Raw genomic sequence first — 26,447 nt, forward strand, 5'->3', positions numbered from 1 at the left:
TGTCCCTCTGCAACCAGGCTGAGAGGGGTTTGGTAAGCTTGAAGACGGCCTGGCAGGAAGAATGACTGTTTGGAAACCTCTTAATATAATCTGTCTATTTCTCCTGTCAAGTGCAGAACCATTATGAATAGCAGAAATAGATTTTAAACCTCTGAGAAAGAACTGGAAGCCGTGACAGAACGGAAACTGTTCCGTATTCCTACAACGCCACGTTTAGGCCAACTTAATGTGAAAAATCACTAGACTCACTGGTCAGTATTTCAAATCCAGGCAGAGCACACACCAGTTTATTTTGAAATGCAACACAGATCCATATTTTATGAATACAACTTATTACTACGTTAACATTATCAGGTAAAAACAGCTTCCAAATGCATGCATAGAAAGTTAGATATAGTCTTTGAACTCCTTATTTCTAAATATACAAAAAATACATTTAAATTATATAATTTTAGTGAATCAAAGACTTATAAAATTACAATTTTGGTTTCCACAACATAGAAAAAATACAAAAATGACTATATATATGGTTGTATAATTTTTTACCCAAATTTCAAAGGAGCAGTATGTACTGGTTTTGAAGTTTTACAATGTTTTATCTAGAAACTCAGAGTTGAAAATAATTTGCAGGTTGTACCACGTCAACGCCAATCTTTTATTATAAATGAATAACCGAAACAAACGAGTAGAAATGAGGGCACAATCTTCATATGCCTCGTAATTTACCTCTACATCTTCTAAACCCTTCCCGTGGGAGGTCTGCTCCAGAGGAACAGCTTTCATCTGGAAGGACAGTGCTTTTATTCCATGACTAACTCTCCATGGTGCCTTTGATAACGGTCAGTACGTGTTAAGTGAGTGATCCCAACCTGAGCAAACAGAGCACAGCAGGATGCAGATCAGTGTCTACAAAGCACTACTGCATACCCCAAAGAATTCTCTGCTGGAAGGTGGTCCCTGAAGGGGGTAACCTGAGATACCCAATCAGGTGGGCAGCCGGGCAGGTGACGCCTTTGACTGTGTCCCGAAATGAAAACGGGAAGTCTGACAAAATACCCACCGAACACCACCTTCCTCATTCACACGTTGTTAAGGTGTGACAGTTGGTGGGGTTAGATGTTCTCAATTCATAAAAGAACACTGCCACTTCAAAGGAGAAGTTAATTCATGTTGGAGATAAAAGAAACCAGTTACGGAGGGAGGTGATGGCCGCACGCACGCCTCACTTATCTGCCATGAGCCTTTTGAACGCTGATGGACAGAAGTACACACAGGGGTGGAGACCCTTTTTGAGGAGGGAGTTGCGCGCTGTGTTCTTGCTGCCAAAGTTTAATTTGGTGCAATACCACTGTTTGCGACAGACCGTTCTTTGTAAATAGCGACAAATTATAACAGAGAGGCCCGAATAAAACCCCAGTCCAGCGATCCTGGAAAATCTACATTTTTTTTTTTATCCCATCTTCTGGAACTATTCCAGAAAAGACTGAAAAAATCTTACCCAAACTAAGTAATAAGACTAATGTAACTCAAATTGTTTCTGTTTTACAGTAGAAGTACATTTTGGAAAAAAGAAAAAGCATGAAAAATAGTCTTTCCTCTATATTTAGTTTATGAAGTACAAGAACAGATTCTAATCTCAACATGCCCAAGTTAAGAGTGCTGACTTAAAGAAGCAGAATTTTAATGTTCAATTCAAAAATAATTTTATTACGCATCTGCCTGCATTAAATTTTAGGCTGCATACTTTCTTCTCATTTTCATCTTAATTGTCAAGCTTTTATGAAAATAACACTTAAAAAATTAGTTTTCCATTATGACATTCTTCTGACATTAGCAACTATATTTTAAATAACTACTCAGTAAGCTAGTAAGCTAGGCTTTTAAAATTTTTTAAATCAACCATTAAAAAAGAAAGGTGGGGGGTGGAAGAAAGAATCCACAAAGAACATTCTGTGTTTAAAATCTAATGCACATCTGAACTTGGGCTTTACATTTTCATCAACCCTTTCTTGAAGAGTCTTAAATGCACAGCTGAGCAATTAAATGGCATGAAGATATGACAGTAATCAGCCCATGTCCACAGGACACTATCTCTTGGCTGCTCCAACACATGGGGATGACACTGCTTTTAGCTCATGGCTGCCCAACGGGAACATATCGCTGCCTCTGGACCTACACTTGGTGGGACTTACACAGGACCATAATTGGGAAAAGTATCCCAACAGAAGAGTTGAATGAAATTTAAAAATAAAATAATAAGGGTGTATAAACCTGTCCCTGAATGTTCTTCGGGATTACATTTCTGAAGTTACACCTTCCATGTGCTTTCAGTAACAGATTCTCTAACTCCTTATGGGACTTGACCGGCTTTGGGTCCACAAACGAGAATAGCTATTGGTAAATACATTACTCAGGGGTGTTCTGAGAATGATACTGTGAAAGGTACTTGTCATTTACTAGCGACCGAGCTTTCCCTTTCTGAGAACTGTCACTGTGTTAAAATATGATTGAGGCTGAGCCCTGGATAAGATAGGTTCTCTACGATGTACACATACTAAGTTCAAGCACGTTTCTTAGTGGCAGGCAGTAATGACTCAACTGAAAACAAACAAAAGGGTTCTAGTTGTTTTCAGATTACAGGTACTACCCCAAAGCTTCACAGACATATACATTGTATAATTAATTCACTAGATATGAGGGGATAGGTCCCAGCCATAATCTCAGAACATTCAAGAGAACAAAGTTTGCCACTTCAAAAATACAGAGTTTCCAGCATGCGGTCAAGCGCTTTGAAAAGGGAATGCTAATAAACACACTGCAGACTGAAACAGAACTCTACTGCAAGCCGGGCATTCAGCTGGTACAACGTCATTACTCAGACTGTAACTCTCAAGTATTTAGTGTTACAGATCTTTATTTATCAGATACAAGAAGGAAACAGGAGGATATAAAATGCCAAATCCCTTTCTAGAGCCATCATAAATATTGGGAACTTCTGGTTGAAAAGCATGCTGAAATGGACTTGCCAGGAGGTTTTATGTAACAGTTTTTGTTCTTTGTTTTTGTTTTTTGTTTTAAATAAAATCCCAGGCCTGTGTGACACTGGATTTTGGTTCTTGTTTTTATTTTTTTAATACTTTAAAAATAGGTCTTACTTATTTTCTATGAAACGTATTGGGAACTCAAAAAGTCTGCAGCATTTTTTGTCATTGAAAAGTTTGTTTTTTAGGGGTGTGCAGAAAGCAGGAACTATTCAAATTTCTTGTGTTCTTCAGTATGAGAAAGGACCTTTCTTCTCTGGTGTATCATGTGGAAGTATAACTGGGGAAAAACTGAAAGAAAAGAGAGTATTGGTTAAAGAGATCACTTAGAATTGCTTAAATCTAAATCACTTAAAATCTAAAGCATGTGGACTTGAGGTCCTCTCTGACTCTCTACTTTCTCATCCCTTCCCCGAGGAAGGGAACAAAGTACGCCTGGGGAAAGGGAAGAAAAATGCAGAGGGACTTACCTTTTCCGGCTTTAGCTGAAGGGAAAGGGTGGTGAGGACCAGAGTGACACAGAGTACCATACTACCATTACCCATCAAGATGCCACAGAGCTGCCAAATAACATTCTACCCCCTCTAATATTATCTTCACACTTATTCTCCGAATTGACATTTAGTGACAGACTTAACCATTCCTGTTTACAGAGGAATTCAGGCCCCAGAGGGGGTAGGTGACTTGTCTGGTTTCACGGCAAATTCTTGGCAATCAGGACCAGTCTCTGGGCTCCTGACACTCAGCCTAGCCCCTTCTGTCACTGCTGTCACCTGAGGGGATCTCCCAAAAGTACTTCCTGAGAACGGTTGTTCTTTGAATGGGAAGACTGAGGAGGGGGAGGAGGGCTATGACATTTCATCTGAACGTGACGAAGCCAGGTTTGGATGTAGAAAGTCCTGATGAAAAGTAAGCTAGTATCTTAGGGACTGGAGATTCTGTTCTTGGTCACTTCATAGATTACTTTAAAAAGTACTGGTTCTCAAATAAATGGGGTGGCCCCTCCTCCCTTAGGAGTATTCGGAAATTGCGGGGAGGGGAGTGTATATTTGGAGGAGGAAGGTTACTGACATTTAACATACGAAGCAGGAATGCCAAAACCTGCAATGTGTGATAGTCCCCACAACTAAGAGCTGTCCCACCCCAAATGCCTATAGGATTCCTGCTGGGAAATGCCAGCTAAGCCACCTGCCTTCACAAGGTTACTGGGAACTGGGGGTTCAACAACTGTAATAACTCCAGTGGGATGGTCTTAAATGTACAATATGCTTCCTCCTCTTCCCTTCTCAACAGCTCCAATCTCTACTTTGTAGACAGTAACCTGTATTTCTGGGCGGGGGGTGGGGAGGGGTGGTAATTTCCACTATTCCCCTGACAGTTTCTTCCTTTTTAAATGGGTTCCACGTTGGCCAAATTTCAAACGATCCTCCCGAAGCACTCTAAGACATCAGGGGGTGTGCACACATGGATCTGGGAAACCGCAGAGGAGGCGCCGGTACCGACCAGGACTGCCATCCCCTCCACTCGCTACTTGTAGGCAGGAAGTTATTCGGAGAAAAGACCCAGCTTGTGCACAGAATTCAACAGGGAGAGAACTATTCTGGTACGAAAGCCAGAAAATTTGACAAGCTCTATAATCTAAAAACTGGAAGTAAAGATATAATTAAACCATAAGGAATGCTAATTGCAATCATTTAAAAATGTGGGGCCAGTCATTTTTCTATAGATATACTTTAGTAAAGGGAAACTTTGTGGCAAAGTACACTAAGGACTTTTGCACTGGTTGCAGGGCTGGCTAAAGCTTCCGCACTAGTTCAGAGGGGCTGAGGATGACCTGGAAGCCATTCATTAGACCCTCGGTGGCAGCAGCAAGCCGGCTGAGTATCCTCCTCCCCATGGGTGAGGGCCAGAGGTCAGAGATGGGAGGGCGGATATGGCCGTCTCATTTCTTTGCAACTTCGGAGGTTTCTCTGTGCCCGAGCAAAGGAATGTGTGTGGAGGTGGCCAGGAGAATGGGGGCCCTAGGGCTGGTGGTTCTCTACAGTTCTAGTAATGATTTCTTGGTGATCAGAACTTGGGTGATGCTGTCTCCATCTGAATTACCCACATGTTTAGGCTGAACCCAACTATAAATGGCCAAAACAATTCCAGACACATGGCTACTAGTTTTAACCATGGACTCCAAAGAAGAAACCCCCCAAGACAATCTCGACCTGACAATAGGCTATTTTGCATTTTACCTTCTTCTCTCCCAGTTCAGCACACACGGAATGGGGATGGTTGCTGTGCACTCGAGGGTTGTGGTGGGGGTAGGGGTTCCTCTCGGGAGAGGAACACTGGAGGCTGAGAGCAAACGGAAGTACGCTGCCTGGGAAAAGTGTCTTCTCAGTGTCTCTGAAAATCGGAGGTGTGGTTATGCTTACTGATGACCTGGAGGGTGCCCAACTTCTCAGTGTCCTCACCCTACATTGGTGTTTCTCATTTCTCAGCACCCCCCTTTTTTGTTTTGTAAATCCCAACCCCTACAGCCAACTTTTATCAATGTAGGGGGTTTAGGAAATGTAGACAGGACTTAAACATCTACAAGTCCCACAGATACTATACACGGTGCAGCTGCAGCAAGGTGGGAGAGGGGCACCTTGCAAGGGAGTGAGGGTGCTTCCAAAGCACCCCAAGACAAGAAAATTCCCGGGGTTACAATTTGGGTTATATGTGCAACAATGCAACAATAGGTCAGGACCATAAAGAAAGGATGTTTTTTATATAATACACACATATTACCAACTTCCCATTAGAGAAGATAAAAAGAAACTGAAGTTGTAGAAAGAACACCAAATTTGGTCAAGGCTGGATGTCAACAGCAACCTCTCTTAACTCTGCATTTTCTTCTTATAAATACAAAGTTTTGGAAAGTTGGAAATGTGCTGTTGGCTGGAATGAACTGTACAAACTGGTCTCAACAACCTAAACAACTAAAAACATCCAGGGCAACTGGCTCAGGCCAAACCCATAATGAGTGCCAGCAGACACAAATGATTTATATCTGAAGATAGGGCCTGGGCTGTCATCTTGACCCTGGATTGGGGCGGGGTGTGTGTGTGTGTGTGTGTGTGTGTGTGTGTGTGTGTGTGTGTGTCAGGGATTTGGAGAAAATCTGTTAATCTTTATTTGAAATCAGCCCTTTTTCTTGGTCTATAGGAGTTAAGCCACCTTAAGAAAGAAGTAATATAGACTTCAACCAAGCCAAGTTCTTAGCAAAACGAGGCTGAGAATGGAAGAAGGGGAAGGAACCCAGGTCAAGAAAGCCAACTTCTGTGGAGAACCCCAACCTACTCTTTGTGTTCTCTCCTATCTCTCAGTCTTAAGGCCCATAAGGACAATCCCACGGAACGGGGTTTGTTTTCCCTTGGGAATCACTATCACCTGTGCTTGACCAGGCCCCTTAACTAGATAAAGGGTTCAGTATAGGCAGAGGCAAAAGTCTGGGCACTGGTAGGCCACCAGACCACAAAAAAGACTAGGAGGTACAGAGAGACTCAGGCTGTCCTGGAATGAAGACATTCCTTCTTTGGCAGACTAAGATCTTATAGCATCTCTGAGGTAGGGGCTCCATAATTTGATTTCATGATACTATCCCTGCTCCTCTGCCAGTTATCCAATCTGATACCTATCTCTTATTCATTCAAAACCTTTTGCTGATTTAAAAATTAAAAAAAAAATTTTTTTAATGTTTATTTTTGAAAGAGAGATTGTGTGGGGAGGAGGGGCAGAGAGACAGGGAGACACAAGCAAAGCAGGCTCCAGGCTCTGAGCTGTCAGCACAGAGACAAAACCAGGGCTCGAACTCACGGACTGCAAGATCAAGACCTGAGCCAAAGTCGGATGCTCAACCGACTGAGCCACCCAGGTGCCCCAAAAACTTTTGCTGATTTTAAATAAATCCTGTGGTGCCCACTGGGATAACGTGTGCTACTCTGGGGGTGGCAACACTGCAACTAGGAACCGTGGCTCTAGATATTGGAAAATGGGGGGCACCTGGCTGGCTCAGTCGGTGGGGCGTGTGGCTCTTGATTTTGGGATTGTGAGTTCGAGCCCTTCGTTGGGTGTGGAGGTTACTTAGCCTGGAGCCTGCTTCAGATTCTGTGTCTCCCTCTCTCTCTGCTCCTATTTTGCTCATGCTCTCTCTCTCTCTCTTTTAAAAACAAACATTAAAAAATATAAATGAAATAAAAAATATTTAGAGACTGGAAAATGAAACTCGAAGGGAACGAAACTAGAAAGATGAACAACCATAAGCTAATTTAGACTCTTCTCTATTTATCTTTTTTGTTTGAAAATCAACTACCTTTTTAATTTGAAGAGAAAGGGCCTTTGGCCACCACGGTTCCAGTACCAAAGAGGAGGACTTGATAATTAATAAAGAGTGGAAAATGAATCATGAAGCAGAATTACAGTCCAAGAATTTCTCCAAGATAAACGTTCACATGAAATCTGGATGTAGTTTTTGTTTTTTTGTTTTTTTTCTCACAACGCATGAAATGCAATTTTCCACAGAGGGACACAAACATGTCGCTTACGATTGTTAGGATGATTCATTCAGTTCACACTGTGGGCTGAAGAAAAATCCAACCTTCCTGTCTGAATTTAACCTGAGGTTTAGGGGAGAATATAGCATCTTACAGACTAAAATAAAACTCACAGTCACAATGGCTATAAAAATAGCTAAATGAGAAGACACATTAACTTTACATATCCTCGCCTAGAACAAAATCTTTTTGGATATGTGAAAATCAATCATAGGATTTCAAGTGAATATCAGAATTTGAGCAAAGGACTAAACAACTCTTCCTCAGCAAACAGGATTCACTTCACAGAAGCCTCAAACATGGCCATTTCTCTTTGTTACCGAATATGCTGATAGGCACATCTGATTACCTGTATTTCAACCTTTAGCAGGATTATTAAAATAACTGGAAATCATCCTGAAGAGAACATATGTCCTATTCAGATGATTTTAGTGATTATTTCCAAACAAGAAAATAAGAAATATAGAAAAAAATATATTTTTATTTTGCTATTTGTTTCTAGTTAACTATCGGTTCCTTAAAAATGAAGTAACTATTTTGATAAAATAAAAATGCAAAAATCTCTTTACAATGTTTTCCAAATACCTTAACAAGCAGTTCTCAAGAGACAGAAAAACTCACGGTAAGTCTTTAATGGCCTTTTTTGTTTTCTACTCAGCACGTTCCCTCAATAGGTAGTTAACCTTTCTCGGTATTCACTGTTCCAAACCTACACACTGAGAAGGGCTGCATTTTGGCAGCTATCTTGAGAACGGTTCATCTTTATTCAATTACTACCAGAGAAAATTCCCTCTAACAGTCAGCATTCAATAAAAACCAAAGCGTTCCCAATAAATCAGATTTACATTTATTTGGATATGGTATAAAAACATCCAAAGGCATTTAACTCTAGTTATTGTAGAGCCAGTTTTAAAAACATAAATAAATATATGTATAACTGTTTACTTACTTGGAATGTAGGAGATCATTATCAGAATTAGGAATGCATAATAGTCAAAGGAGAAATTGTACTTGTTAGGTAAACTGATGGAGTACAGGCCCGCCTGTCTGACAAAGGGCAAAGCAGCATATATTGTGAGCAGCTCTCCTGACACTCCCATTGGGTACAGCACAATGAAGAGTGTATACCTGAAACAAAACAGAATATTCATGACTGAGGCTCGAAGCCAGCACTAGTAGGATACATTCCCACCCTTCTAATCCGTACAGGTTTTCCAGGAAGCTACTGTTTCTACTTTTTCCTGTTTGCCCACTATTTAAATTCATGCTTTACAAGCCAGTCTTTGGAAAGGGCCTATAGCAGGTATGTCTCTGAATGTTCTAAAATAAAACATAATAAATGTGTTCAGTCAGCTTACAATTTGTTCAGTTTGGCCCAATAAACAACATTCAATACAACTCCCTAAAATAACAAGGATGATGCCAATCATTGGTGAAGTAGAGGCACTGAGTCATGGTTCATATAAGGATCCTGCCCTGTGGGGTAGAAGTGGAGCTGGGGGCTTTGCAGGGAGTTGGTGGGGGAGACGTTAGAGCATGTAGCTAGAATCCCTACAATGTATACCAAACTGGTCTGTGGACTGAAAAACATAGCGCATCCAGTGTGCTTTTAGTGCTGCTATTAGCCAAATGTCTGTACATGTTATTGTGAAAAATGAAATATATGCTAATTTCAAAAACCTTAAAAGTTCCTAACAGCTTTTGGTCACTATGCAATTTTTCAAAACCAAAACAAAACAAACAACCCAACCCTACAGTTACTATTACAGAGGAGAATCCACACAATTTTTTTCACTTTAAAAAGGAATTATGTTTCAAAAAGAATTCAGAGAGAAGTTCATCCTGTGGAACTAACTGGAAATCATTCGGAGGTGTTAGTATTGCTAAGGAAACCATCAGCTCAAATTTTAAAGAGGCTTTGGTGTTTGTAGCTGACAGCGAGCACTCTGGGTTCCAAACTTCCAGGTGCAGAAGTTGTGCTGAGGAATCTGTGACAAAGAACGGAAGCCGTGTTCACCGTGTTCCCCGCTGCCAGCTTCAGCCATGCTAAAGAGGTCAGTGGAAAAGGAAGATTCTTCCATAGGCCATGGACAACCATGGACAAGAAAATCATTCTCCACTGATAAGTTCAGGGCTGGGCAGCCAACTCTCCCTGTAACAGACCAGACAGCTTCCATGATGCTTGCCTGGTTAGTTACTAATTGCTATCTTTTTCCATTCTTCCCTTTTCCTAATAAAATTGTGTACTGGGGGGAAAAAGGAAGTTTGCATACTTGAAACGTTGGAAACAACTGATTGATGTCTGTAATTTAACCATCAAACTCATAAATTGTCTAGGAAGCACCATTTTCCTTCTATGAAATGAGCAGTTGGGTCCCAAGGACAGTTTTGATCCTTTTGCTTTGTCACTCTCCCCACAGTCTTCTCCAACTCAGAACATTGCTCACAACCATCTCCTGAATTAGTTCAGATAAATGGATGAACTGTCAGCCCTTTACCCAATTCATAACAAATACTGCTGGCAAAAATTATCAAAGCAAAATAAAATTGCTAACATTCTAAAACCACATGTATCGTTTGTTATGAATTAAAAACTGAGTCATAGCCTCTTGGCAAAACTGAGACTAGGAGAATTGGACTTGGTCCAAAAAACATAAGGGCAGGAGCTCATCAGTAAAATTTGGTATGAAAAAAAAGAGATGTTACATCAAATCTCTACCGAATAATTTAAATGAAAATAATTGATCCAATAAAAATAAATATATACAACTTAAAACAGTATTTCTAATAATCAAAGTTAAGGAGCATCCCTTATCCTGATGAAATCCGAAGACCAGTCTTGTTATCACCAATCCCAACACCTGTCTCATACAATTAAAAAAAACTCTGAAGTATAGTTGACATCGTATATATATTTATTTTTAGGAGCTTGGAGACAATATTTAGCAAAAAAGGACAAATACAGTGATGGATCACTTCAAAAGTTAATCTTTATCCCATGTACTTTACCTGGCCCATTTGATGAGGTAAGGCAGATGGTTTAATAGACTGAAAGTATAAAAGGAGTAACGGATAATTTCTGTGATTGTCCAGGCAATAACAAACAGGAGGACACTGTCTTCACTCTGTACCTGAAGGAAAAGGAACAAAAGCAAAAGCAAACACATAAAACATTTTAACAAAGAAGCTGCACCAGTGTGCAGCACCAGCCACGCCCCCTCCCCCACCCCCGCCCTCTTGCCGAGCTAGGGGACTGAACAACTGGACACAGCCCTGGTCTGTATCCTTGGGGGCCACAGCACAGCACAGGAAGAGCCTACCTACCATATATAGGAACACGTGCCTATCACAACAGCTGTGTAGAGCCGAGTGATTAAGGGCCAGTGAGAAGAACTCAGCTTACTGATGAGTAGGAGGGGCAGAAACAGGAATCCCACGAGTTATAGCCCACAGGAAAAAAGAAACACAGATGAGTGTTTTGTCTGCTGGCCTGCTGCGGAGAATGTGAACTGATGTTAGTGGGAGTCAAGACTAGTTAGATAAGAAGGTAGCAGGGCAAACTGGTGGCAAGCTTGGGGTCTGTCCGTTAACAAGAATTTTAATTTGATCTGCATGACAGCTAAGAATCTGAGGAAACTTCAAAGGAGGGGAACATAGTGCCTGAAATACAACTGAAGATGAGGCTAATTCACTGGGTAGGATGAAGTTCAAGTGAAGGAAGAAGAGCCAGAGACTGTCTGAAAGGCATAGCCCATTTATTCTCTCCCATTGGTGATTTCTTCCCCTGAAGAAGCCTGGTTTAACTTAAAAATTATAGAAACTTCCATGCTGACCACAGGAGGCTCTGGAATTTCCAGCCTCTTCTGGATTATTTTCATGATGAAAATAACGATAAACTTGAACACAGCACCCCCCCCCCCCCCCAGGTGGTTTTTAGGTTTTAGATGCCTTGGACTGCAAATCTCACGTGGAATGTATTTCTACCACACTGGCATTTGCTTTCAGTGCCTCCGCCATCCCCCCAGCCACATTTATAATGATCCTGGTCCAGGCTGGAAGACCAGTAACAAGAAACTACCTTGTACCCAATTCACTCATGGTTTCTTGAATCTAATACAGGCAGTCAGAGAGCTGGATGTGATGAAGAAATTCCACTGAGTAAACAGGACAGATTTGGACAAGATGGATGTTCTCTGCCTTATTCCTAACACCTAATACAACAAAGGTATGGCATTCTAACCTTAACTTTTCTTCCTTGCATTTGCAATGTGAATACTTTTTCGCACTTATATTCTTCCTCAGAGAGGGTACATGGAGCGATCCACCTACGCAATAAAATAACTAGTCATTTACATACCTATTAGCTAAATTGCTCTGACAAAGAATTTCATAAATGCATAGTTACTAATCCCTAAAAATAATAAGAATTTTGCACTGTCAAGAGCAAGAGTACTTTTTGTTTTCCTGGTGCTCTTGTATTAGCCCGAGTAAAACCTAAATACCTCTGAAGCTTTTACGTTTCATTTTTCAGTCTGTCCCCAAATCCTTGCTTAAAATCCACCTATACTAAAACATAATTTCAGAGCATTTTGCTTTTTGATGTATTTTGTAATCTTCCTCATCTGAAGATCTGTTTTACAGCTATGGGATGAAGGCTTGCCTAAAGATCTCTGGGTTGCAATAGGGAGCCCTTCCAATATTTTGCATTCTAATCATCTTGAAAGCAGGGAACGTGTTTTATTCATCTTCTGATTCCTAAAAGCACTTTGTGCTTTTTGCTAAGTGGAGCAAACAAATTCAATTCTAATCAGGTCACTCCAAGATTAAGTTCTTGCTTTGGATACCTGATATTAGTTTCTGTATAGTCTTAAGTGGCCTTCCAAAAGACAGGTAACAAACAACCCCCCTTGCACTCTGGTCCAGCCTCGGGGTTACTGGACTCATTCTCTCCAGGCCCAAGTTAGATTTGAACCAAAAGAACGGTAACAAGCTCACACTCAGGCTGGATGTGAAAGCAGGTGCTCCCAGAACCCAGCTGTGAAGACCATGTTATACAAATGGTACCTTCAGATTAACAGGAAGGTACTTGGGTAAAGTCAGTGATCCAAGCTTATCTGATTTGTAAACAATTATCCAATGACACAAAACAGGGACAGAATGTAATGAGTTGAAGCTAGTAAGATCAATGAGACTCAAACGGCTATTTGTATACCTGTGTTCACAGGAGCGTGATTCACAATAGCTTAAAGGTAGAAACAGCCCAAATGTCCATCAAGAGTTGAATGGTATATACATACAGTGGAATATTAGTCAGCCTTAAAAAGGGAGTTCTGACCCATGCTACAATGTGGATGAACCTTGAACACAATTTGCTAAGTGAAATAAGCCAGTCACAAAAAGACAAGTACTATATCCCACTCATCTGGTACCCAGAGAAGTCAAATTCAGACAGGAAGTAGGAATAGAAGGCTGCCAGGGGTGAGGGGTGGGAGGAAATAGGAAATAAATGTTTAATGAATACAGAGTTTTGGTTGGGAAAGATGAACAATGTTTTGGAGACGGACGGTGGTGATGATTGTACAACGACAGGAATGTACTTACTGCACCTGAACCATACACTTAAAAATGGTTAACATGGACAATTTTGTTATGTTTTACCACAATAAAAAACCCAGTAAGATAAAATTTAACCAGGCTAACTATTCAGCAGCAACAGAATGACTCCACCACAGAATGGAGAAGACTCAGCTTATGAATCTGGGAGATGAGCAGTTTTTAGTGAACTACAAACTTCATATGTGCCAACAGGGTGCAGGTGGTTGTTCAAACGACCAATCAGCCAAGCAACCAACCAGTATTTGGCCACATTAATAGTCTCATCCCAGTGATTCCATTCCAAATAGATTAGATCCCACCCAGAGGTCTGAGTAGGTTATGAGAACCCCTGAACAAGCAAAGCTTACTTTGGAAAAGGAGAAGGTTAACTACTTCAGAATATGTAAATGAATATTGTGTGCAACTGGCATATGGACACAAGACTAATGGCAAAGTTAACAGGGAGTAAAAATGCCTAGTTAAAATAAGAAGTGTGTAACAAACCAGTTGACTAATGAAATAGGCCGCCCCATGAAGCCGTGTGCTTCCCGACTCTGGACATAGTCAAACTGAGACTGCTCAGGAGAAAGTCCTGAGCAGGGTGGAAGGCTGACTTAGAAGCAGCCAATGAAAGCTTCCAGCTGCTGTTCTTTGTAGAGAGGGGTGGGGTGTGCATATAACCTGTACATGGGAAAGGCACAAGACTCTGGCTAACCCCAACCTCTTTGCATAAATGGAAATTTTTTTAACTGGAAAAGAAATGGGTAGAGTCTTTTAAGAGTACTTAAAAATAAGTTTCCTTTATCAAAGAAGATGAGGGAGGAGAGAATAATTTAAAGACCTCCCTTCATTGCTGACTACTGAGGGCATACCACGGGAATAGTTCTCTGGCTCTTTATCCCTGACTCTAAGGTCTTCAGGGCTCCGCTTCTCCTCTCAGGTGGCTTTCTCGGGCCCTGACACAGGTCTGCACACAAGGCATGTGCGGGGTCAGTGCCCCTTAACTCAAATGATACCATCTATTTTCTTTCTTTCTGGTTTGTTTGTTTTTGTTTTTGTTTTTAAAGCAGGAGTTGGGAACACTTTTCTAACACATGGGGAGCCTTTCTATCAAAGGCCAATGACTCAGAGAAAAAGATCACTTAAGGTAAAAAAAAAAAAAAAAAAAAAAAGCCAGTTTAGCTTTGGAGGGGTTTTTGGAAGGGCTAAGGCCTACAATTATAAAAAGTTCAACTTAGCTACTCTTTGAATTAGGAACTAGAAACACATGATTTTATTCATTATCACGAATAAGAGGTTTAATATGCCTACACAAAGATGTGCTGGCAATCGTCACACAGCATTACCCAGAACAGCTGAAAGTAAAAACAACCCAAATGTCCAGCAACTGGCAAATGGATAAACAAAATGTGATATAATCCATACAAAGGACTACTATTTGGCCACACAAAGAAATATCGATACATGCTACAATATAGATAAACCTCAAAAACATGCTGCTGAGTGAAGGACGCCAAATGCAAACTATTTCATTTATATGAAACGTCCAGAAAAGGCAAATCTAGAGACAGAACGTAGATTACTGGGGCGCCTGGTGGCTCAATTGCTTAAGCATCTGACTTCAGCTCAGGTCATGATCTCACGGTTCATGTGTTTGAGCCCTGTGTCAGGCTCTGTGTTGACAGCTCAGAGCCTGGAGCCTGCTTCAGATCCTCTGTCTCCCCCTCTCTCTGCTCTTACCCCATTGGTGCTCTCACTCTCTCTCAAAAATGAAACATTAAAAAAAAAAGAAAGAACGAAAGTAGATTACTTGTTGCCATGGGCTGGGAGTGGGTTAGGAATGAACTTTAAAGGGCATGAAGGATCACAGTGAGGTGATGGAAATGCTCTAAAACTGGATTATGATGACGGTTACACAACTTGGTAAATTTACTAAACAGCACTGAACTGTACACCTAAAATGGGTGAATTTGATCGTAGGTAAATTATACCTCCATAAAACTGTCTTTTAAAAAAGAATATGACATTTAAGTTTTTTTTTCTTTAAAGTAATCTCTATGCCCAGCATGGGGCTGAAAGTCATGACCCCAGAGATCAAGAGTCGCACACACTACCAACTGAGCCACCAGGCACCCTGATGTTTACTTTAAATTATATTATTGCCTTTTAAGAGAAAAGTAGGTATGTGGGGGGGGGGGGGGGGAGGAGAAGAAGGGAGATAAAGGAGGTTTATCAAGGTTTACAAAGGAAAAGCAGGGGACAAAGGGTTGGTTGCCAAAAATGTCCGAAAGCCATGTTTCAAAGTTGCACGTTTGCAATCGTGGCACAAATGGGAGTGGGAGTGGGGCGGCTCTGCCAGTCTGGAAGCCTTCCTCTGCCCAGTGCAGTCAGTGAGCTGCGTACCGGACCCTCCGTGCTGCAGACGGCAGGTTTCCGTCCCCTGCTCTATGGCGAGGGTGTAGGCGCTTGGGTGTGGGAGGCTTGTGTAATTTAGCCAAGGGAGTTTACATAGAAATTCAAGCTGGAGAAACAAATGGGTGCAAGAGAAAAACCTTTACACACAAATAGCATCATATGTTTGACTTTAAAAGGCTCAGGGAGTATCAGTACATGAAAAGCTGTCATTTTTATTACATTCAAAGGAAAACAGATGGTGCCACATAAGAAAATCACTATTGTAGAAACCCTATTCTTCTTAGCATTTCGGAACCTGCTGCTTCCCGCTCTGGTTATTTTAAAGAAATCCCAAGATCATGCTTTATGATAAGTGTTCTTTCTTCTCCTTAATACCCCCTTCATTTGTGAAGAGAGGAGATTTTGGTAAAATCTAGAAGGCAAGGACTTGAGTCTCTTGGCAGAGCTCTGAAGAGTATGTTTGTCTTAGTCTGCTGGGGCTGCTGTAATAAAATACCACAGACTGGTGGCTTAAACGACAGAAATATGTTTTCTCACAGTTCTAGAGGCTGAGATCAAGGTGCTGGCATATTTGGTTTCTGGTAAGGGGTCTCTTCCCGGTTTGCAGCTAGCACCTTATTATCACGTTTTCATGTGGCAGGGAGGGAAAGGGAGAGCCTTCTAGGGTCTCTTCTTATAAGGGCACCAACCTCCTCATGAGGATCCCACCCTCATGACCTCATCTAAACCTAAGTACTTCTTATATGCCCTCCAAATACCACAATACTGGGGGTTAGGGCTTCAACACACACATTTGGGGAGAACACAATTCACTCCACAGCAATGTTCCTGACCAGGTGTTGGCAAGCTTTTTCTGTAAATGGCTAAATAACAAATATTTTAGGCTTTGCCTCCAAATACTTTAGGCTTTGTCATGTATTCATCTTTGTTGTTTCTCACACCCTTTAAAAATGTAAAAACCATTATAAATTGCAGGCTAGATTTGGCCCACAGGTCAATCCCCATTCTAGGTTCATATGACCCCTCCCTCCAAATTTTCCCTTCATATGACCTGTGTACAGATATCATTCTTCAGTCTTCCTTTGACAGACTGTGTGTGTGTGTGTGTGTGTGTGTGTTCAGGGAGGGGATCAATTGTTTGTGTGTGGTAAAATATACATAACATAAAATTTACAAATTTAACCATTTTAAAGTATATAATTCAGGGGCATTTATTCACAACACTCACCATGTTGTGCTACCATCACCACTATCCATCTCAAAAACTTTTCATCACCCTAAAAAAACTATGTACCCAGTAAGTAATAACCCCGTATACCCCTCTAGTCCCTGGTAAGCACAATTCTACTTTCTGTCTGTAAGATTTTGCTTATTCTAGGTACCTCACTTAAGGGGATTCATACAATATATGTCCTTCTGTGTCTGGCTTATTTAATTTAGCAGAATGCCTGCACAGTTCCTCTATGTTGTAGAATGTACCAGAATTTCTTTCCTTTTAAAGGGTGAATAATCCATTGTTTGTATACATTATATTTTGCTTGTTAATTCAACCGTTGATGGACATTTGCGTTGTTTCCACTTTTTGGCTACTGTGAATAATGTTGCTATGAAAATGGGTATACAAGTATCTGAGTACCTTGTTTTTAATTCTCTTGTGCACATATCTAGGAGTGGAACTGTTGGATCATATGGTAATTCTATATTTAACTTTTTGAGGAACTGCTAAACCAATGGCTGCACCATTGTATACTCCCACCACCAGTGCACAAGGGCTCCAATTCTTCACATCTTCATCAACACTTGTAATTTTCTTTCCTTTTTTTTTTGATAGTGGCCATCCTAGTGAGTATGAAGTAGCATCTCATTGTGGTTTTGACACACAGTCTCTAATGATTATTGATGTTAAGCATGTGGTTATTGGGTCATTTGTATATCTTCTTTTAAGTAATGTCTAGTCAAGTCCTTTGACCATTTTTAATTGTTTTAGTAATCCCTTTTTAATAATTACAGCGAGTAAATATAATTGTACTCAATAGTTACTGAACTCTTACTATATACAAAGTATGTTTTTATATATATTACCTCATTAAATCTCCATTTTGCAGATGAGGCAAGTGAGCCTTACAGAAATTGAACCCAGGTATGTGCCCCTAAACTCTGAACAGTTCTCTGTCTGTCTCTCAAACGTGTGCACGCACACACCCACCCACCCACACCTGTTGTTATAGGAAGAACACCTCTCTTACGAAATCAAGAAAACTTCAAAGGAATCCATATACAAGAGCCTAGAGAACAGATAAGGAATATCAAGAAAGCTATGACTTTTCAAAAAATGTGGCCCACTTCTCATAAAGGAGATAATGGGCGGACTGAACGGAATAGGCTCACTGAAAAGGATTGGATAAAGTATGAAAAATTCTAGGTCACTGCTGTCCAGAGATATCTTGAATATACCCATGAAATGAATTTAATCATGAATCAATTGACTTGAGATAGAAACCAACATAAGAATTTGAAACAAACCCTAATGAATTCCCTACAATTAGTGTGAAACTTCTTCCCTGAGCCTTGCTTTTTGCTAATTATCTTCAATGCTTTTTTGTTTTAGCCTTGTTTTACTTCCTGAGTTTAACTTACTGCCAACACCCCTAAAAATCTATCTCAAAAGCTTGTTTCTCTTTTCTATCTCTGCTCTGCAGAAATAAAAATGCAAAATATTATTTGAATTCAAGATGAAAACAAACTTATAAAGATAAAAAAGAAAATGAGAAAAAAAGAACAGAACACCTTTTGGGATAAGCCTCTAGTTTTCCAGAGAAGTGATCTTCCCAATCATTTCAAGTTTGTGTCTGGGTAGACATTAAGATTCACCTAAATGTCTCTTTCCTTTCCCCTCATGGAGGAGTCAGCATGGGGGATAAAAGCTCGATGTGGTGAGGGGTAGGGAGCCACATGGACATGGAAGGCCAGTGGGTCTGGAGGCCAATGACAAGGACAGAAGAGGGAAGGTGGGGGGGGCTGCAGACAGGTGTGAGCCAGAGGCCTAGCAACTGAGGATAGGGAGGGGAGGGAGACACAAGAGGTGATGGGTAGAAGAGATGGCCAGTGTGGTTTGGAAATCAGTTACATGGAGTAAAGAGTAAGCTCAGCAAAGAAATCAATATGTTAAAAAAGGGTGGGGGGGCTTCATATTGTTTGAGAAGTATTTACAAACAGGGAGGGAGGATGCCAGAGAGAAAACTAAGGTGTTGGATTGTAATTGAAGGAATCTGTATGAACTCATAATCAATCACAGATACATATACACACACCCACACAGAGCTATATACTTTTAGATGTATGTACAGTATGCATGTCTGTGTGTGTGCGCGCGCGCGCGTGTGTGCGTGCGTGTATATCTCCTAGCTTCCTCCACTGAAAGGACCTAGAAGCATTAACACACCAGTAGCATGAAGCATCTCAGCTACCCAGATCTTGGGTCCTTAAATACCATCTCCCACTAAAAGGAACCAGAGCTCCTTGGCAAAATGGCTGATTCCAAGGCTGGGCCAGGGGAAGTACAAGATAAGTCTGGAAATCTTTTTTGTCAGAAAGTAAGAAAATGCTCAACAAATGAAGAGATAAATCAAAAGGACAAGGAGAAAGGGCTCCCACTGGCCAAATCAGACAATTTTAACATCAAAGTAAGTAACAGATTACAATCCACTGAAATGCACAGGAATTCATGAGTCCAAACTAATGATATAAGTGAAATAAATGAATAAATTGAATAAATAAATGGGAGAAAGGGAAAGCTATTCCTTACAGTAGGAAGCCACCTAATACATGTAAAAGGGGTGACAGAAATAGAGGATCATCATCTAGTAACCACCACAGAGTGGCTGATACAGGCAGGAGTCATTCCCACAAAATACACATCAATAAAAAGGGGAAGACGTTACCTGAAGGTGGGAAAAGACCAACAGGAGCATGTGACTGGAGTCAACACCACTGGAGCAGGATGGGTAGTCATGGCACACTGCCACCTCAGGTGATGCCCTGAGAAGATCACAGCACCATTTCTCTAGTATTCTTGCCAAGAATGTATGACTTGAACTGGTTATGAGGGAACACGGGATGGATGTGGGTGAAGGGTCACTCTACAGAAGTTAAGGCCTGTACTCTTGAAAACTGTCAAGGACATGAGAAACAGAGCAAGACTAAGAAGCTCTCTCAGACTGATGTGTCTTAAGAGACCTGACATGTATGTGCCATGTATGTGCCAGGAATACCGTAACAACCACTCCTTTCCCCAGGTATCCTAGTGTTTAGCGCAATACCCAGAGCACAGAAATACTTAGTAAATATTTGCCATTCCAGAAAAGAAAAGAAAAAAAAAAAAAAAAAAACAGAGCAAAACCCAACAGTGTTTGGGCAGCTAGTGAAATCCAAATGGGGCTTGTAGAGGAGGTGGTAGTGTTCGATCATTATTGGCTTCTTGATTGTAAGGTTGTAGGAAGCCATCACCTCCACTGCAGGTGATGTAGGAGAATGTCTGAAACATGAACTTGAGTGTCGAGGGGTGACAGGACAGAAAGTGCAGCTTGCTTCAAGGTTCAGAAAAGGACAGATGATAATGGGTATATAAAGACAGAAGAAAAGGTGATGGAACAAATGTAGTAAATGCCAACAGGTGGGGAATCTGAATGGAGGGAATCAAGAGCTTTTGTACTTTTCTGGGGCCATAATTAGAAGCAAATACAACTATCATTTAGTTTCTAGATATACTGTTCCTGATAGGAAGCCTCTGAATCAGCTGGAAGAGGCAGGCTGTATAACCACAAAAAGATACAAGAACATTTACAACACAGCACATAAATAAGAGCACACTAAAAGAGGGTAAGTTGCAAAGGAGTAATAGACTTAATGCTACCTCTCAATTTGTATTGTTTCAGATGGCAAATACCCTGAAGGTCCACAAACTTGTTTTGAAGAGGTTAGCTATAATTATAAGGCAAAATCTAATTTTTAATAAATGCTTTAGAGTAGGATAATAATGATGATTAAGATAATGATAACTCCCATTTGCAGGGCTAATTACTCCTTAAGTATGATAAAAGTAATTATGTGTAAATTTTCAACAGCTAACTGTGAAACTATTCAAGTATAAAAAACATTCATTTCTATGTGAAAAATCAATTATATCTCTGTCTTGGACCTCAGGACATGGAAAAGAATTCAAAACAGCTGCACAGAACTTGGTCACTAAAATTTTTTGACAAGTTTAGATTACATTACAGTGGATACGTAGCTAGCACTTACTGAGCACTTCCTAAGTGCCAGGCACTATTCTAAGTGCTGCGTATGTATTCACTGAGTCCCCAGGACCACCCCATGAAGAGAAACAACTGGGCAGAGGAGACTGGAACAGCTCCTTAGCAACCGAACAGGCTAGCACAGCCTTCAACTGGGGCAGCTGAAGTGACCACCTGGTCCCAGCAGCACCCTGTCCTCCCTCTGTCTTCTCATTTACCCCATTGTATGGTACTGCTGTCTGCTCAATTCTGCTCCTTGACTACGCGGGAAGCACTGTGAGGACAGCACCCATGTTCTTCATTCTCTCATGTATCCTAGTGCTTCGCACAACGGCTAGAGCGTAGAAAATACTGAATAAATATTTGAGTGAATAAGAATGAATAAATGGTGACCCGTCTGCAGCCTGAGCCTGCATGTTCTCTGACTTGGTTGGAACAGCCCCAGGTGAGGAGGGCAGCTCCCTAATGAGAGTGAGGCTAAGGGTCACAGGGCTGGTGCCTGGTTGGTGATGTCAGCTGAGGGCTTGAGCAGGACAGTAGGACAATTCTGACGACAATCCCGGTCCTTTCCATAGCTTTATTAAGTTTTTGAACAAAAATATAACACATTTAGTTATCTACTTAAAAGAAATATCATGCTTGATAAGAAAAAAACCTGAAATGTACTAAATATGGTGGTTTAAAAAGTCTAAATCAGTATTAGTCTTTTCCCATGACAATTCATGTGTGAAGTGTCTTTCATGATTAAGCATTTATTAAAAATCCTTAATAGGGTAATATGGTAAACAAACCAGAAAATACTATTCCTTATTTTATGGAGAATGTGAGTTATGTTATAAAGAAATATTAATACATTTCCTCCTTACAAGAGAGAAAAAAGTGCATCCAAATAGATTTTCTTCAAACTTACAGTGACAAAGGAAACTGGTTTAAAGATTCTTTCTATTACAACACAATAACTAAGGGCTATTCTTTGATGTGGATGATGGCTAGTCAAACATTTTGGCCTACCAAAACAACTCTCAGTCATGAAATCAACTTTTCTGAACATGCAATGGAAAAAAATGTATAAGCATGCAGTCAACAAGCAATGCTCAATCAATTCCACACTTAGGACAAAGACATGCAGATCTGAATGCTAAAATGTCCCCATGAGCCCAGCTTTAATGTTACTATGTAGTCAGCCCATTTCCTAGAAAACATGAAGGGAGGGTGATAGCTTCCTCTTCTCTAATCATTATTGCTTGGGAACCAGAGACTTTCAGTCTTCCAGGCTGCATGTACCAAGGCAAGTTACTTACCCTCTCTGAGCCTCTGCTCCCTCCTGCGGAAACTGGGAGAACATTTGCTTTTGCATGGTTATTGTAGGGTCAGAAACACATAGCAAGTGCTTAGTAAACTGCTAGCGATTTAATAAATAGCAGTTGTTACTATTCCATGAAAAGAAAATTCAATTCAACAAATACTTATTAAGTTCCTACTACTATGCTAGCCAATGCTGTGACTCAATGATGGCTGCCCTCTTTGGCTTAATTACCAAGGTAATATTTTGTTTTGTTGTTGTTTTGCTTTTTGTTGTTTGTTTCAGTGTTGTTTAGGAGATGCGGTAATATGCTTCTACCATCTCTGGGATGTCTAAGGACCTCACCAGCTGCTAGGCTTTCCCAGGATTCCTCCTGAGTTCTGTTTGATTCTCTCACCTCCAAAGAGAATGTTATTAACTGAAAATCTTTCATGCAACTATTTCCTCCACCCCAACTCAAGCATGGGGATCTCATCAGACGGGTCATAGGCAGTCCCAACCTGGATCACATATATCTAATCCAGACTAGAACCACAGCAGAAGGTGACTGTGATCCTATGGGGAGATCTGGGGCATACTCACTCCACACAGTCTGCCCCCAAACCTCCATGAAATGTGCCTAACTCAACACTCTAGAGGAGAGACGGGAGAGGACTTATCACTGTCAGAAACCTAAATGACAGGTCAAAAGAACATGAACTTGGCTATATAATATCATGAAATGTCATGGTTCTTTTTGTTTTTGTAACTGCTTAATAATTGCAAAATCTTCAAGAAGACAGAAAATAAAAATAAAAGCTATGAATACCATTTCCTGGAGTAGAAATATTAAAAAGGTTGGTCCACAGTCCTGGACCACAGATGTTCTGTTTGTCCTTTTATGGTGCTTTAAAAATATTTGAGCTAGTTTTTAAAAGCTGGGAGATTCCACATAAAAAATAATCTAGATTTCTACCCTTTCTTTAAAAAATCCATATTGTATAACACTGGATCCACTTGGCAATCACTAGCTGAGCTGAACACTGTTGCTCTTGTGAGACGATACACCCTCCAGCCACTAGGTTCTTCTTGAACTTTCTCTTTAAACCCACCTGTGGGACAGACATCTGCTGCCAGTTCATAACCTCTAAACAGGTCACAAAACGCTACACAAATGTAACATTCTTAAAAGCTAAAGTCTTAAAAACTATAAAATATTATTTAAAAAAATGGTTAGCTTGATTAGCTTTTACACTTGAGGTTTTGAACACAGTTTCCTTTGAGGCAATGACCTCAACAAAAGATTTCCTAAAGTTGATCTAACAATCCAGCACCAAATGCAGAATGCAAAAGAGACGGACAATTTTCAAGGTTTTGGTTATTCTGGTCTTTTTTTTTTTTTGCCAGAGCAAAATAAGGTAAAAGGGAGAAGATGCCAAAACTCCTCTTGTTAAATCAAACATTTATGGCAGCAATCTGAAGGAAAAAAGTTAAGTCTTTAATGCATTAAGCCTGGTAATTAGTTCTCCCCTCCTTCTAAAATGCAAAGCATACTCTCAGCATGCACCCACACACATCCGCACATGTACATCAAGTCACATCTTACAAATTCCCGCAGTGCACCAGGGTTTCACTTCAGACTTGAAAAGGATCCTCTCTCTGGAAAATGCAGACAACTTATGCTTTATTTTATCCGTGATGCATCACAGCTTGTAATGAGAGGGGCCTATCTAGTGCTTCTTGATATGAATAAATATAAAATGTTATTGATCCTTCTTCCCTGAAGAAACTAAACTATATTTTATATATATTTCACAGGAACAGGGGGGAAAGAGGTGATTTCTTCAGGCTGCCCCATAGTTGTCAAGATTCCCAACAAGACCAGTTACCTGCTGCATTCTCTGTGCAGGCCACCTGTCAGAGGGCTGAATGTACTGAATAAATCCTTGTTAATTTATAGATTTTTAATTAAACTATCTCATCCTCCATTTTCATGCTTAAAAATAAAGTTATACTGCAAAAGCTACAGTATATAAAAGACCGATTTGGCAAAGGAGAAGGTAATTTAAGAGATAGTTCCTACTCCCACATATTAAAAGTTTTCAAATGAATATTAATCAATGCTTTAAAAGTGCCACTCATTGTACTGTGGAACACACCTGTTTAAAAGCAATTTATAGGTAACAATTTTTAACTTTCCTTGACTTTGCTGACATATTTTAGCAATGCTCACGATGCATGTCAATCATCTCACTTTTATAGTATGAAATGAGACTCTTCGAGCTCATTGGGATAATAATGTTGACTGTACTTCTATGGCATCTTTTACCTCAAATAGAATAGAAAAGGCTTGTGAAATGGTTTCAAAAAGGGCAAACCTGGGACGTGTTATCATGGGTGAATCCACTGCAGGGGCCAAGCTACAGGCTTCTGAAAGGTGGGGCTCGCATGGCCTTCCGCCTCACCAGCTAATCTACTGCTATCTCTGCAACAGAAATACCAGCCACACAACATCCCACATCTGCAAGTAGGATTTTTGTTAACAATTTAATCCCAAGTGTTGAAAAAAAAATCCCTGGATCTAAATAACATAGCATACCAAGTATCTTTCATCTTTTTTTTTTTTTTTTTTTTTTTTTTAAATCACACAGTTAGGACTGCCTGCCTGGCTCGGTCTGGCTTGGTTGGGAGAGCTCGTGACTCTTGACCTCAGTCATGAGTTCAAGACCCACGTTGGGTGTGGAGCCTACTTAAAAAATAAAATAAAATAAAATAAAGTAAAAATCACACAGTCATGTGCATTGGAGATCAAATATATGAAAACCTAATTGACTGAAATCAAGAGAATGGTAAATAATATTACACTGAACATCTACAGCTGCACTAATACAGTAACCTCCAATCACAGGTAGCTATTTAAAATTAAATTAAATTAAATTAAAATTCAATTTCTCAGTCACACTTACCTTGTTTCAAGGGTTCAATGTGCTCACATATAGCTAGTAGCTACTGTATTGAACAGTGCAGATACAGAACACTTCCACTACTGTAGAAAGTTCTACTAGACAGTGCTGGGAAAGAGGAAATACCCAAAAGAAAAATGTTGGTAACCAAACTGTTACCTTTTTTGGCTTGGAATAAACAGTCTAAATAAGCACTTTACCGCATTTCATTTTCAAACCATGGTTGACAGTTTGAATGCCAGAATTCACTTCCTGGTAACTGTCCACTGACAATACAACTCTGCAGCATACTTCTGTGACACAGAGTTTTGCTTCCCCATGTTATTCTTTAATTCAAACTGATGCCGTGTAACCAAAGCTGAAACCACGTAAGCTCTAGCCCGTCAATCTCATGGGCTTATTTGGGCAACTACTATTTTATACCCAAGGTAACTATTTTTCCTTCCTTCACTCTCATTCCTTCTCCACAAGTTCCCTAATGTCAAAAGTCAAGCATCTTTGTTAATCTCAGGACTGCAAGTAACCAGATTTGGCTCTAAACAAGCTACCTACTATTTGTAAAGAGCAGCAATACAAAGATTAAGATACTACCCAATAGCATAGAAATGTCTTATTCTTGAAGATGATAAATTCCAACAGTAAGTTGCTTTATCAGAAATTTCATTATGAAAAAACAGGAGCAATGTAGGTGACCCTACTGATGCTTCCAGAACATCACTTACAAGGGAGCAGGGGACTTTAGCATAACATATAAAAAGACTAACTAACTGTAAAATATACTGGAAAACCTAAGATCTGGAAGCTCTGGGGTAGAGGAAAAGGAAGAAGCCACTGCTCAAGCCTGAAAGGGCTGGGTGTCTCCAGGACAGTCTGCAATGGGGTAGGCTGACGCAGGTCTGGCCCTCACCCCTTCTCTCCTGAGAGAGATCCCCCCAAATGAAAATAACAAACTGTGCAGCCTTCCAGGGCATTTGTCTGATGTAACTGTTCCCTCTCAGGCCGGAGTTGACAACTGGGAATGGTGGATGTCAGAGTTAGCCCTTAGGGTGAGAGAGCAGAAGAAAAGGTCCTGAGAAGCTTCAAGTGCAGGGGTGTCTGTGAAGCAGGGTCACCATGGGGAGGAGAGCCCGGAGGAGACGAAGATTAACATTAAAGACGAATGAAACCAATTTCCTGATTTTGTTGTACTTGGCACCTATTCAACGACTAATTGAGAAAGGGGGCTATGTTCTGTAGGAAGTACTGGTGATGCCGGTTTGCACGGTTTAACA

The 26,447-nt window shown here is 40.5% G+C and overlaps 1 protein-coding gene across 1 annotated transcript in view; it reads right to left on the reverse strand.

Moving 5' to 3' along the window:
- Positions 1-252: 252 nt before the first annotated feature.
- The window catches only part of HACD2 (3-hydroxyacyl-CoA dehydratase 2), a 102,644-nt gene continuing 76,449 nt past the window's right edge, over positions 253-26,447 (reverse strand). Inside the window, exons 5-7 of the mRNA XM_060639764.3 lie at positions 10,637-10,758; positions 8,577-8,755; positions 253-3,332 (exon numbers count right to left, since the gene is read on the reverse strand). Coding sequence (XP_060495747.1) covers positions 3,250-3,332; positions 8,577-8,755; positions 10,637-10,758 — 384 coding nt within the window. The 3' untranslated portion in view covers positions 253-3,249. The remainder of the gene's footprint in view (positions 3,333-8,576; positions 8,756-10,636; positions 10,759-26,447) is intronic.

The sequence above is a fragment of the Panthera onca genome, chromosome C2 (genome assembly GCF_046562875.1).
Source record: "Panthera onca isolate mPanOnc1 chromosome C2, mPanOnc1 haplotype 2, whole genome shotgun sequence".
NCBI classification, from domain to species: domain Eukaryota; kingdom Metazoa; phylum Chordata; class Mammalia; order Carnivora; family Felidae; genus Panthera; species Panthera onca.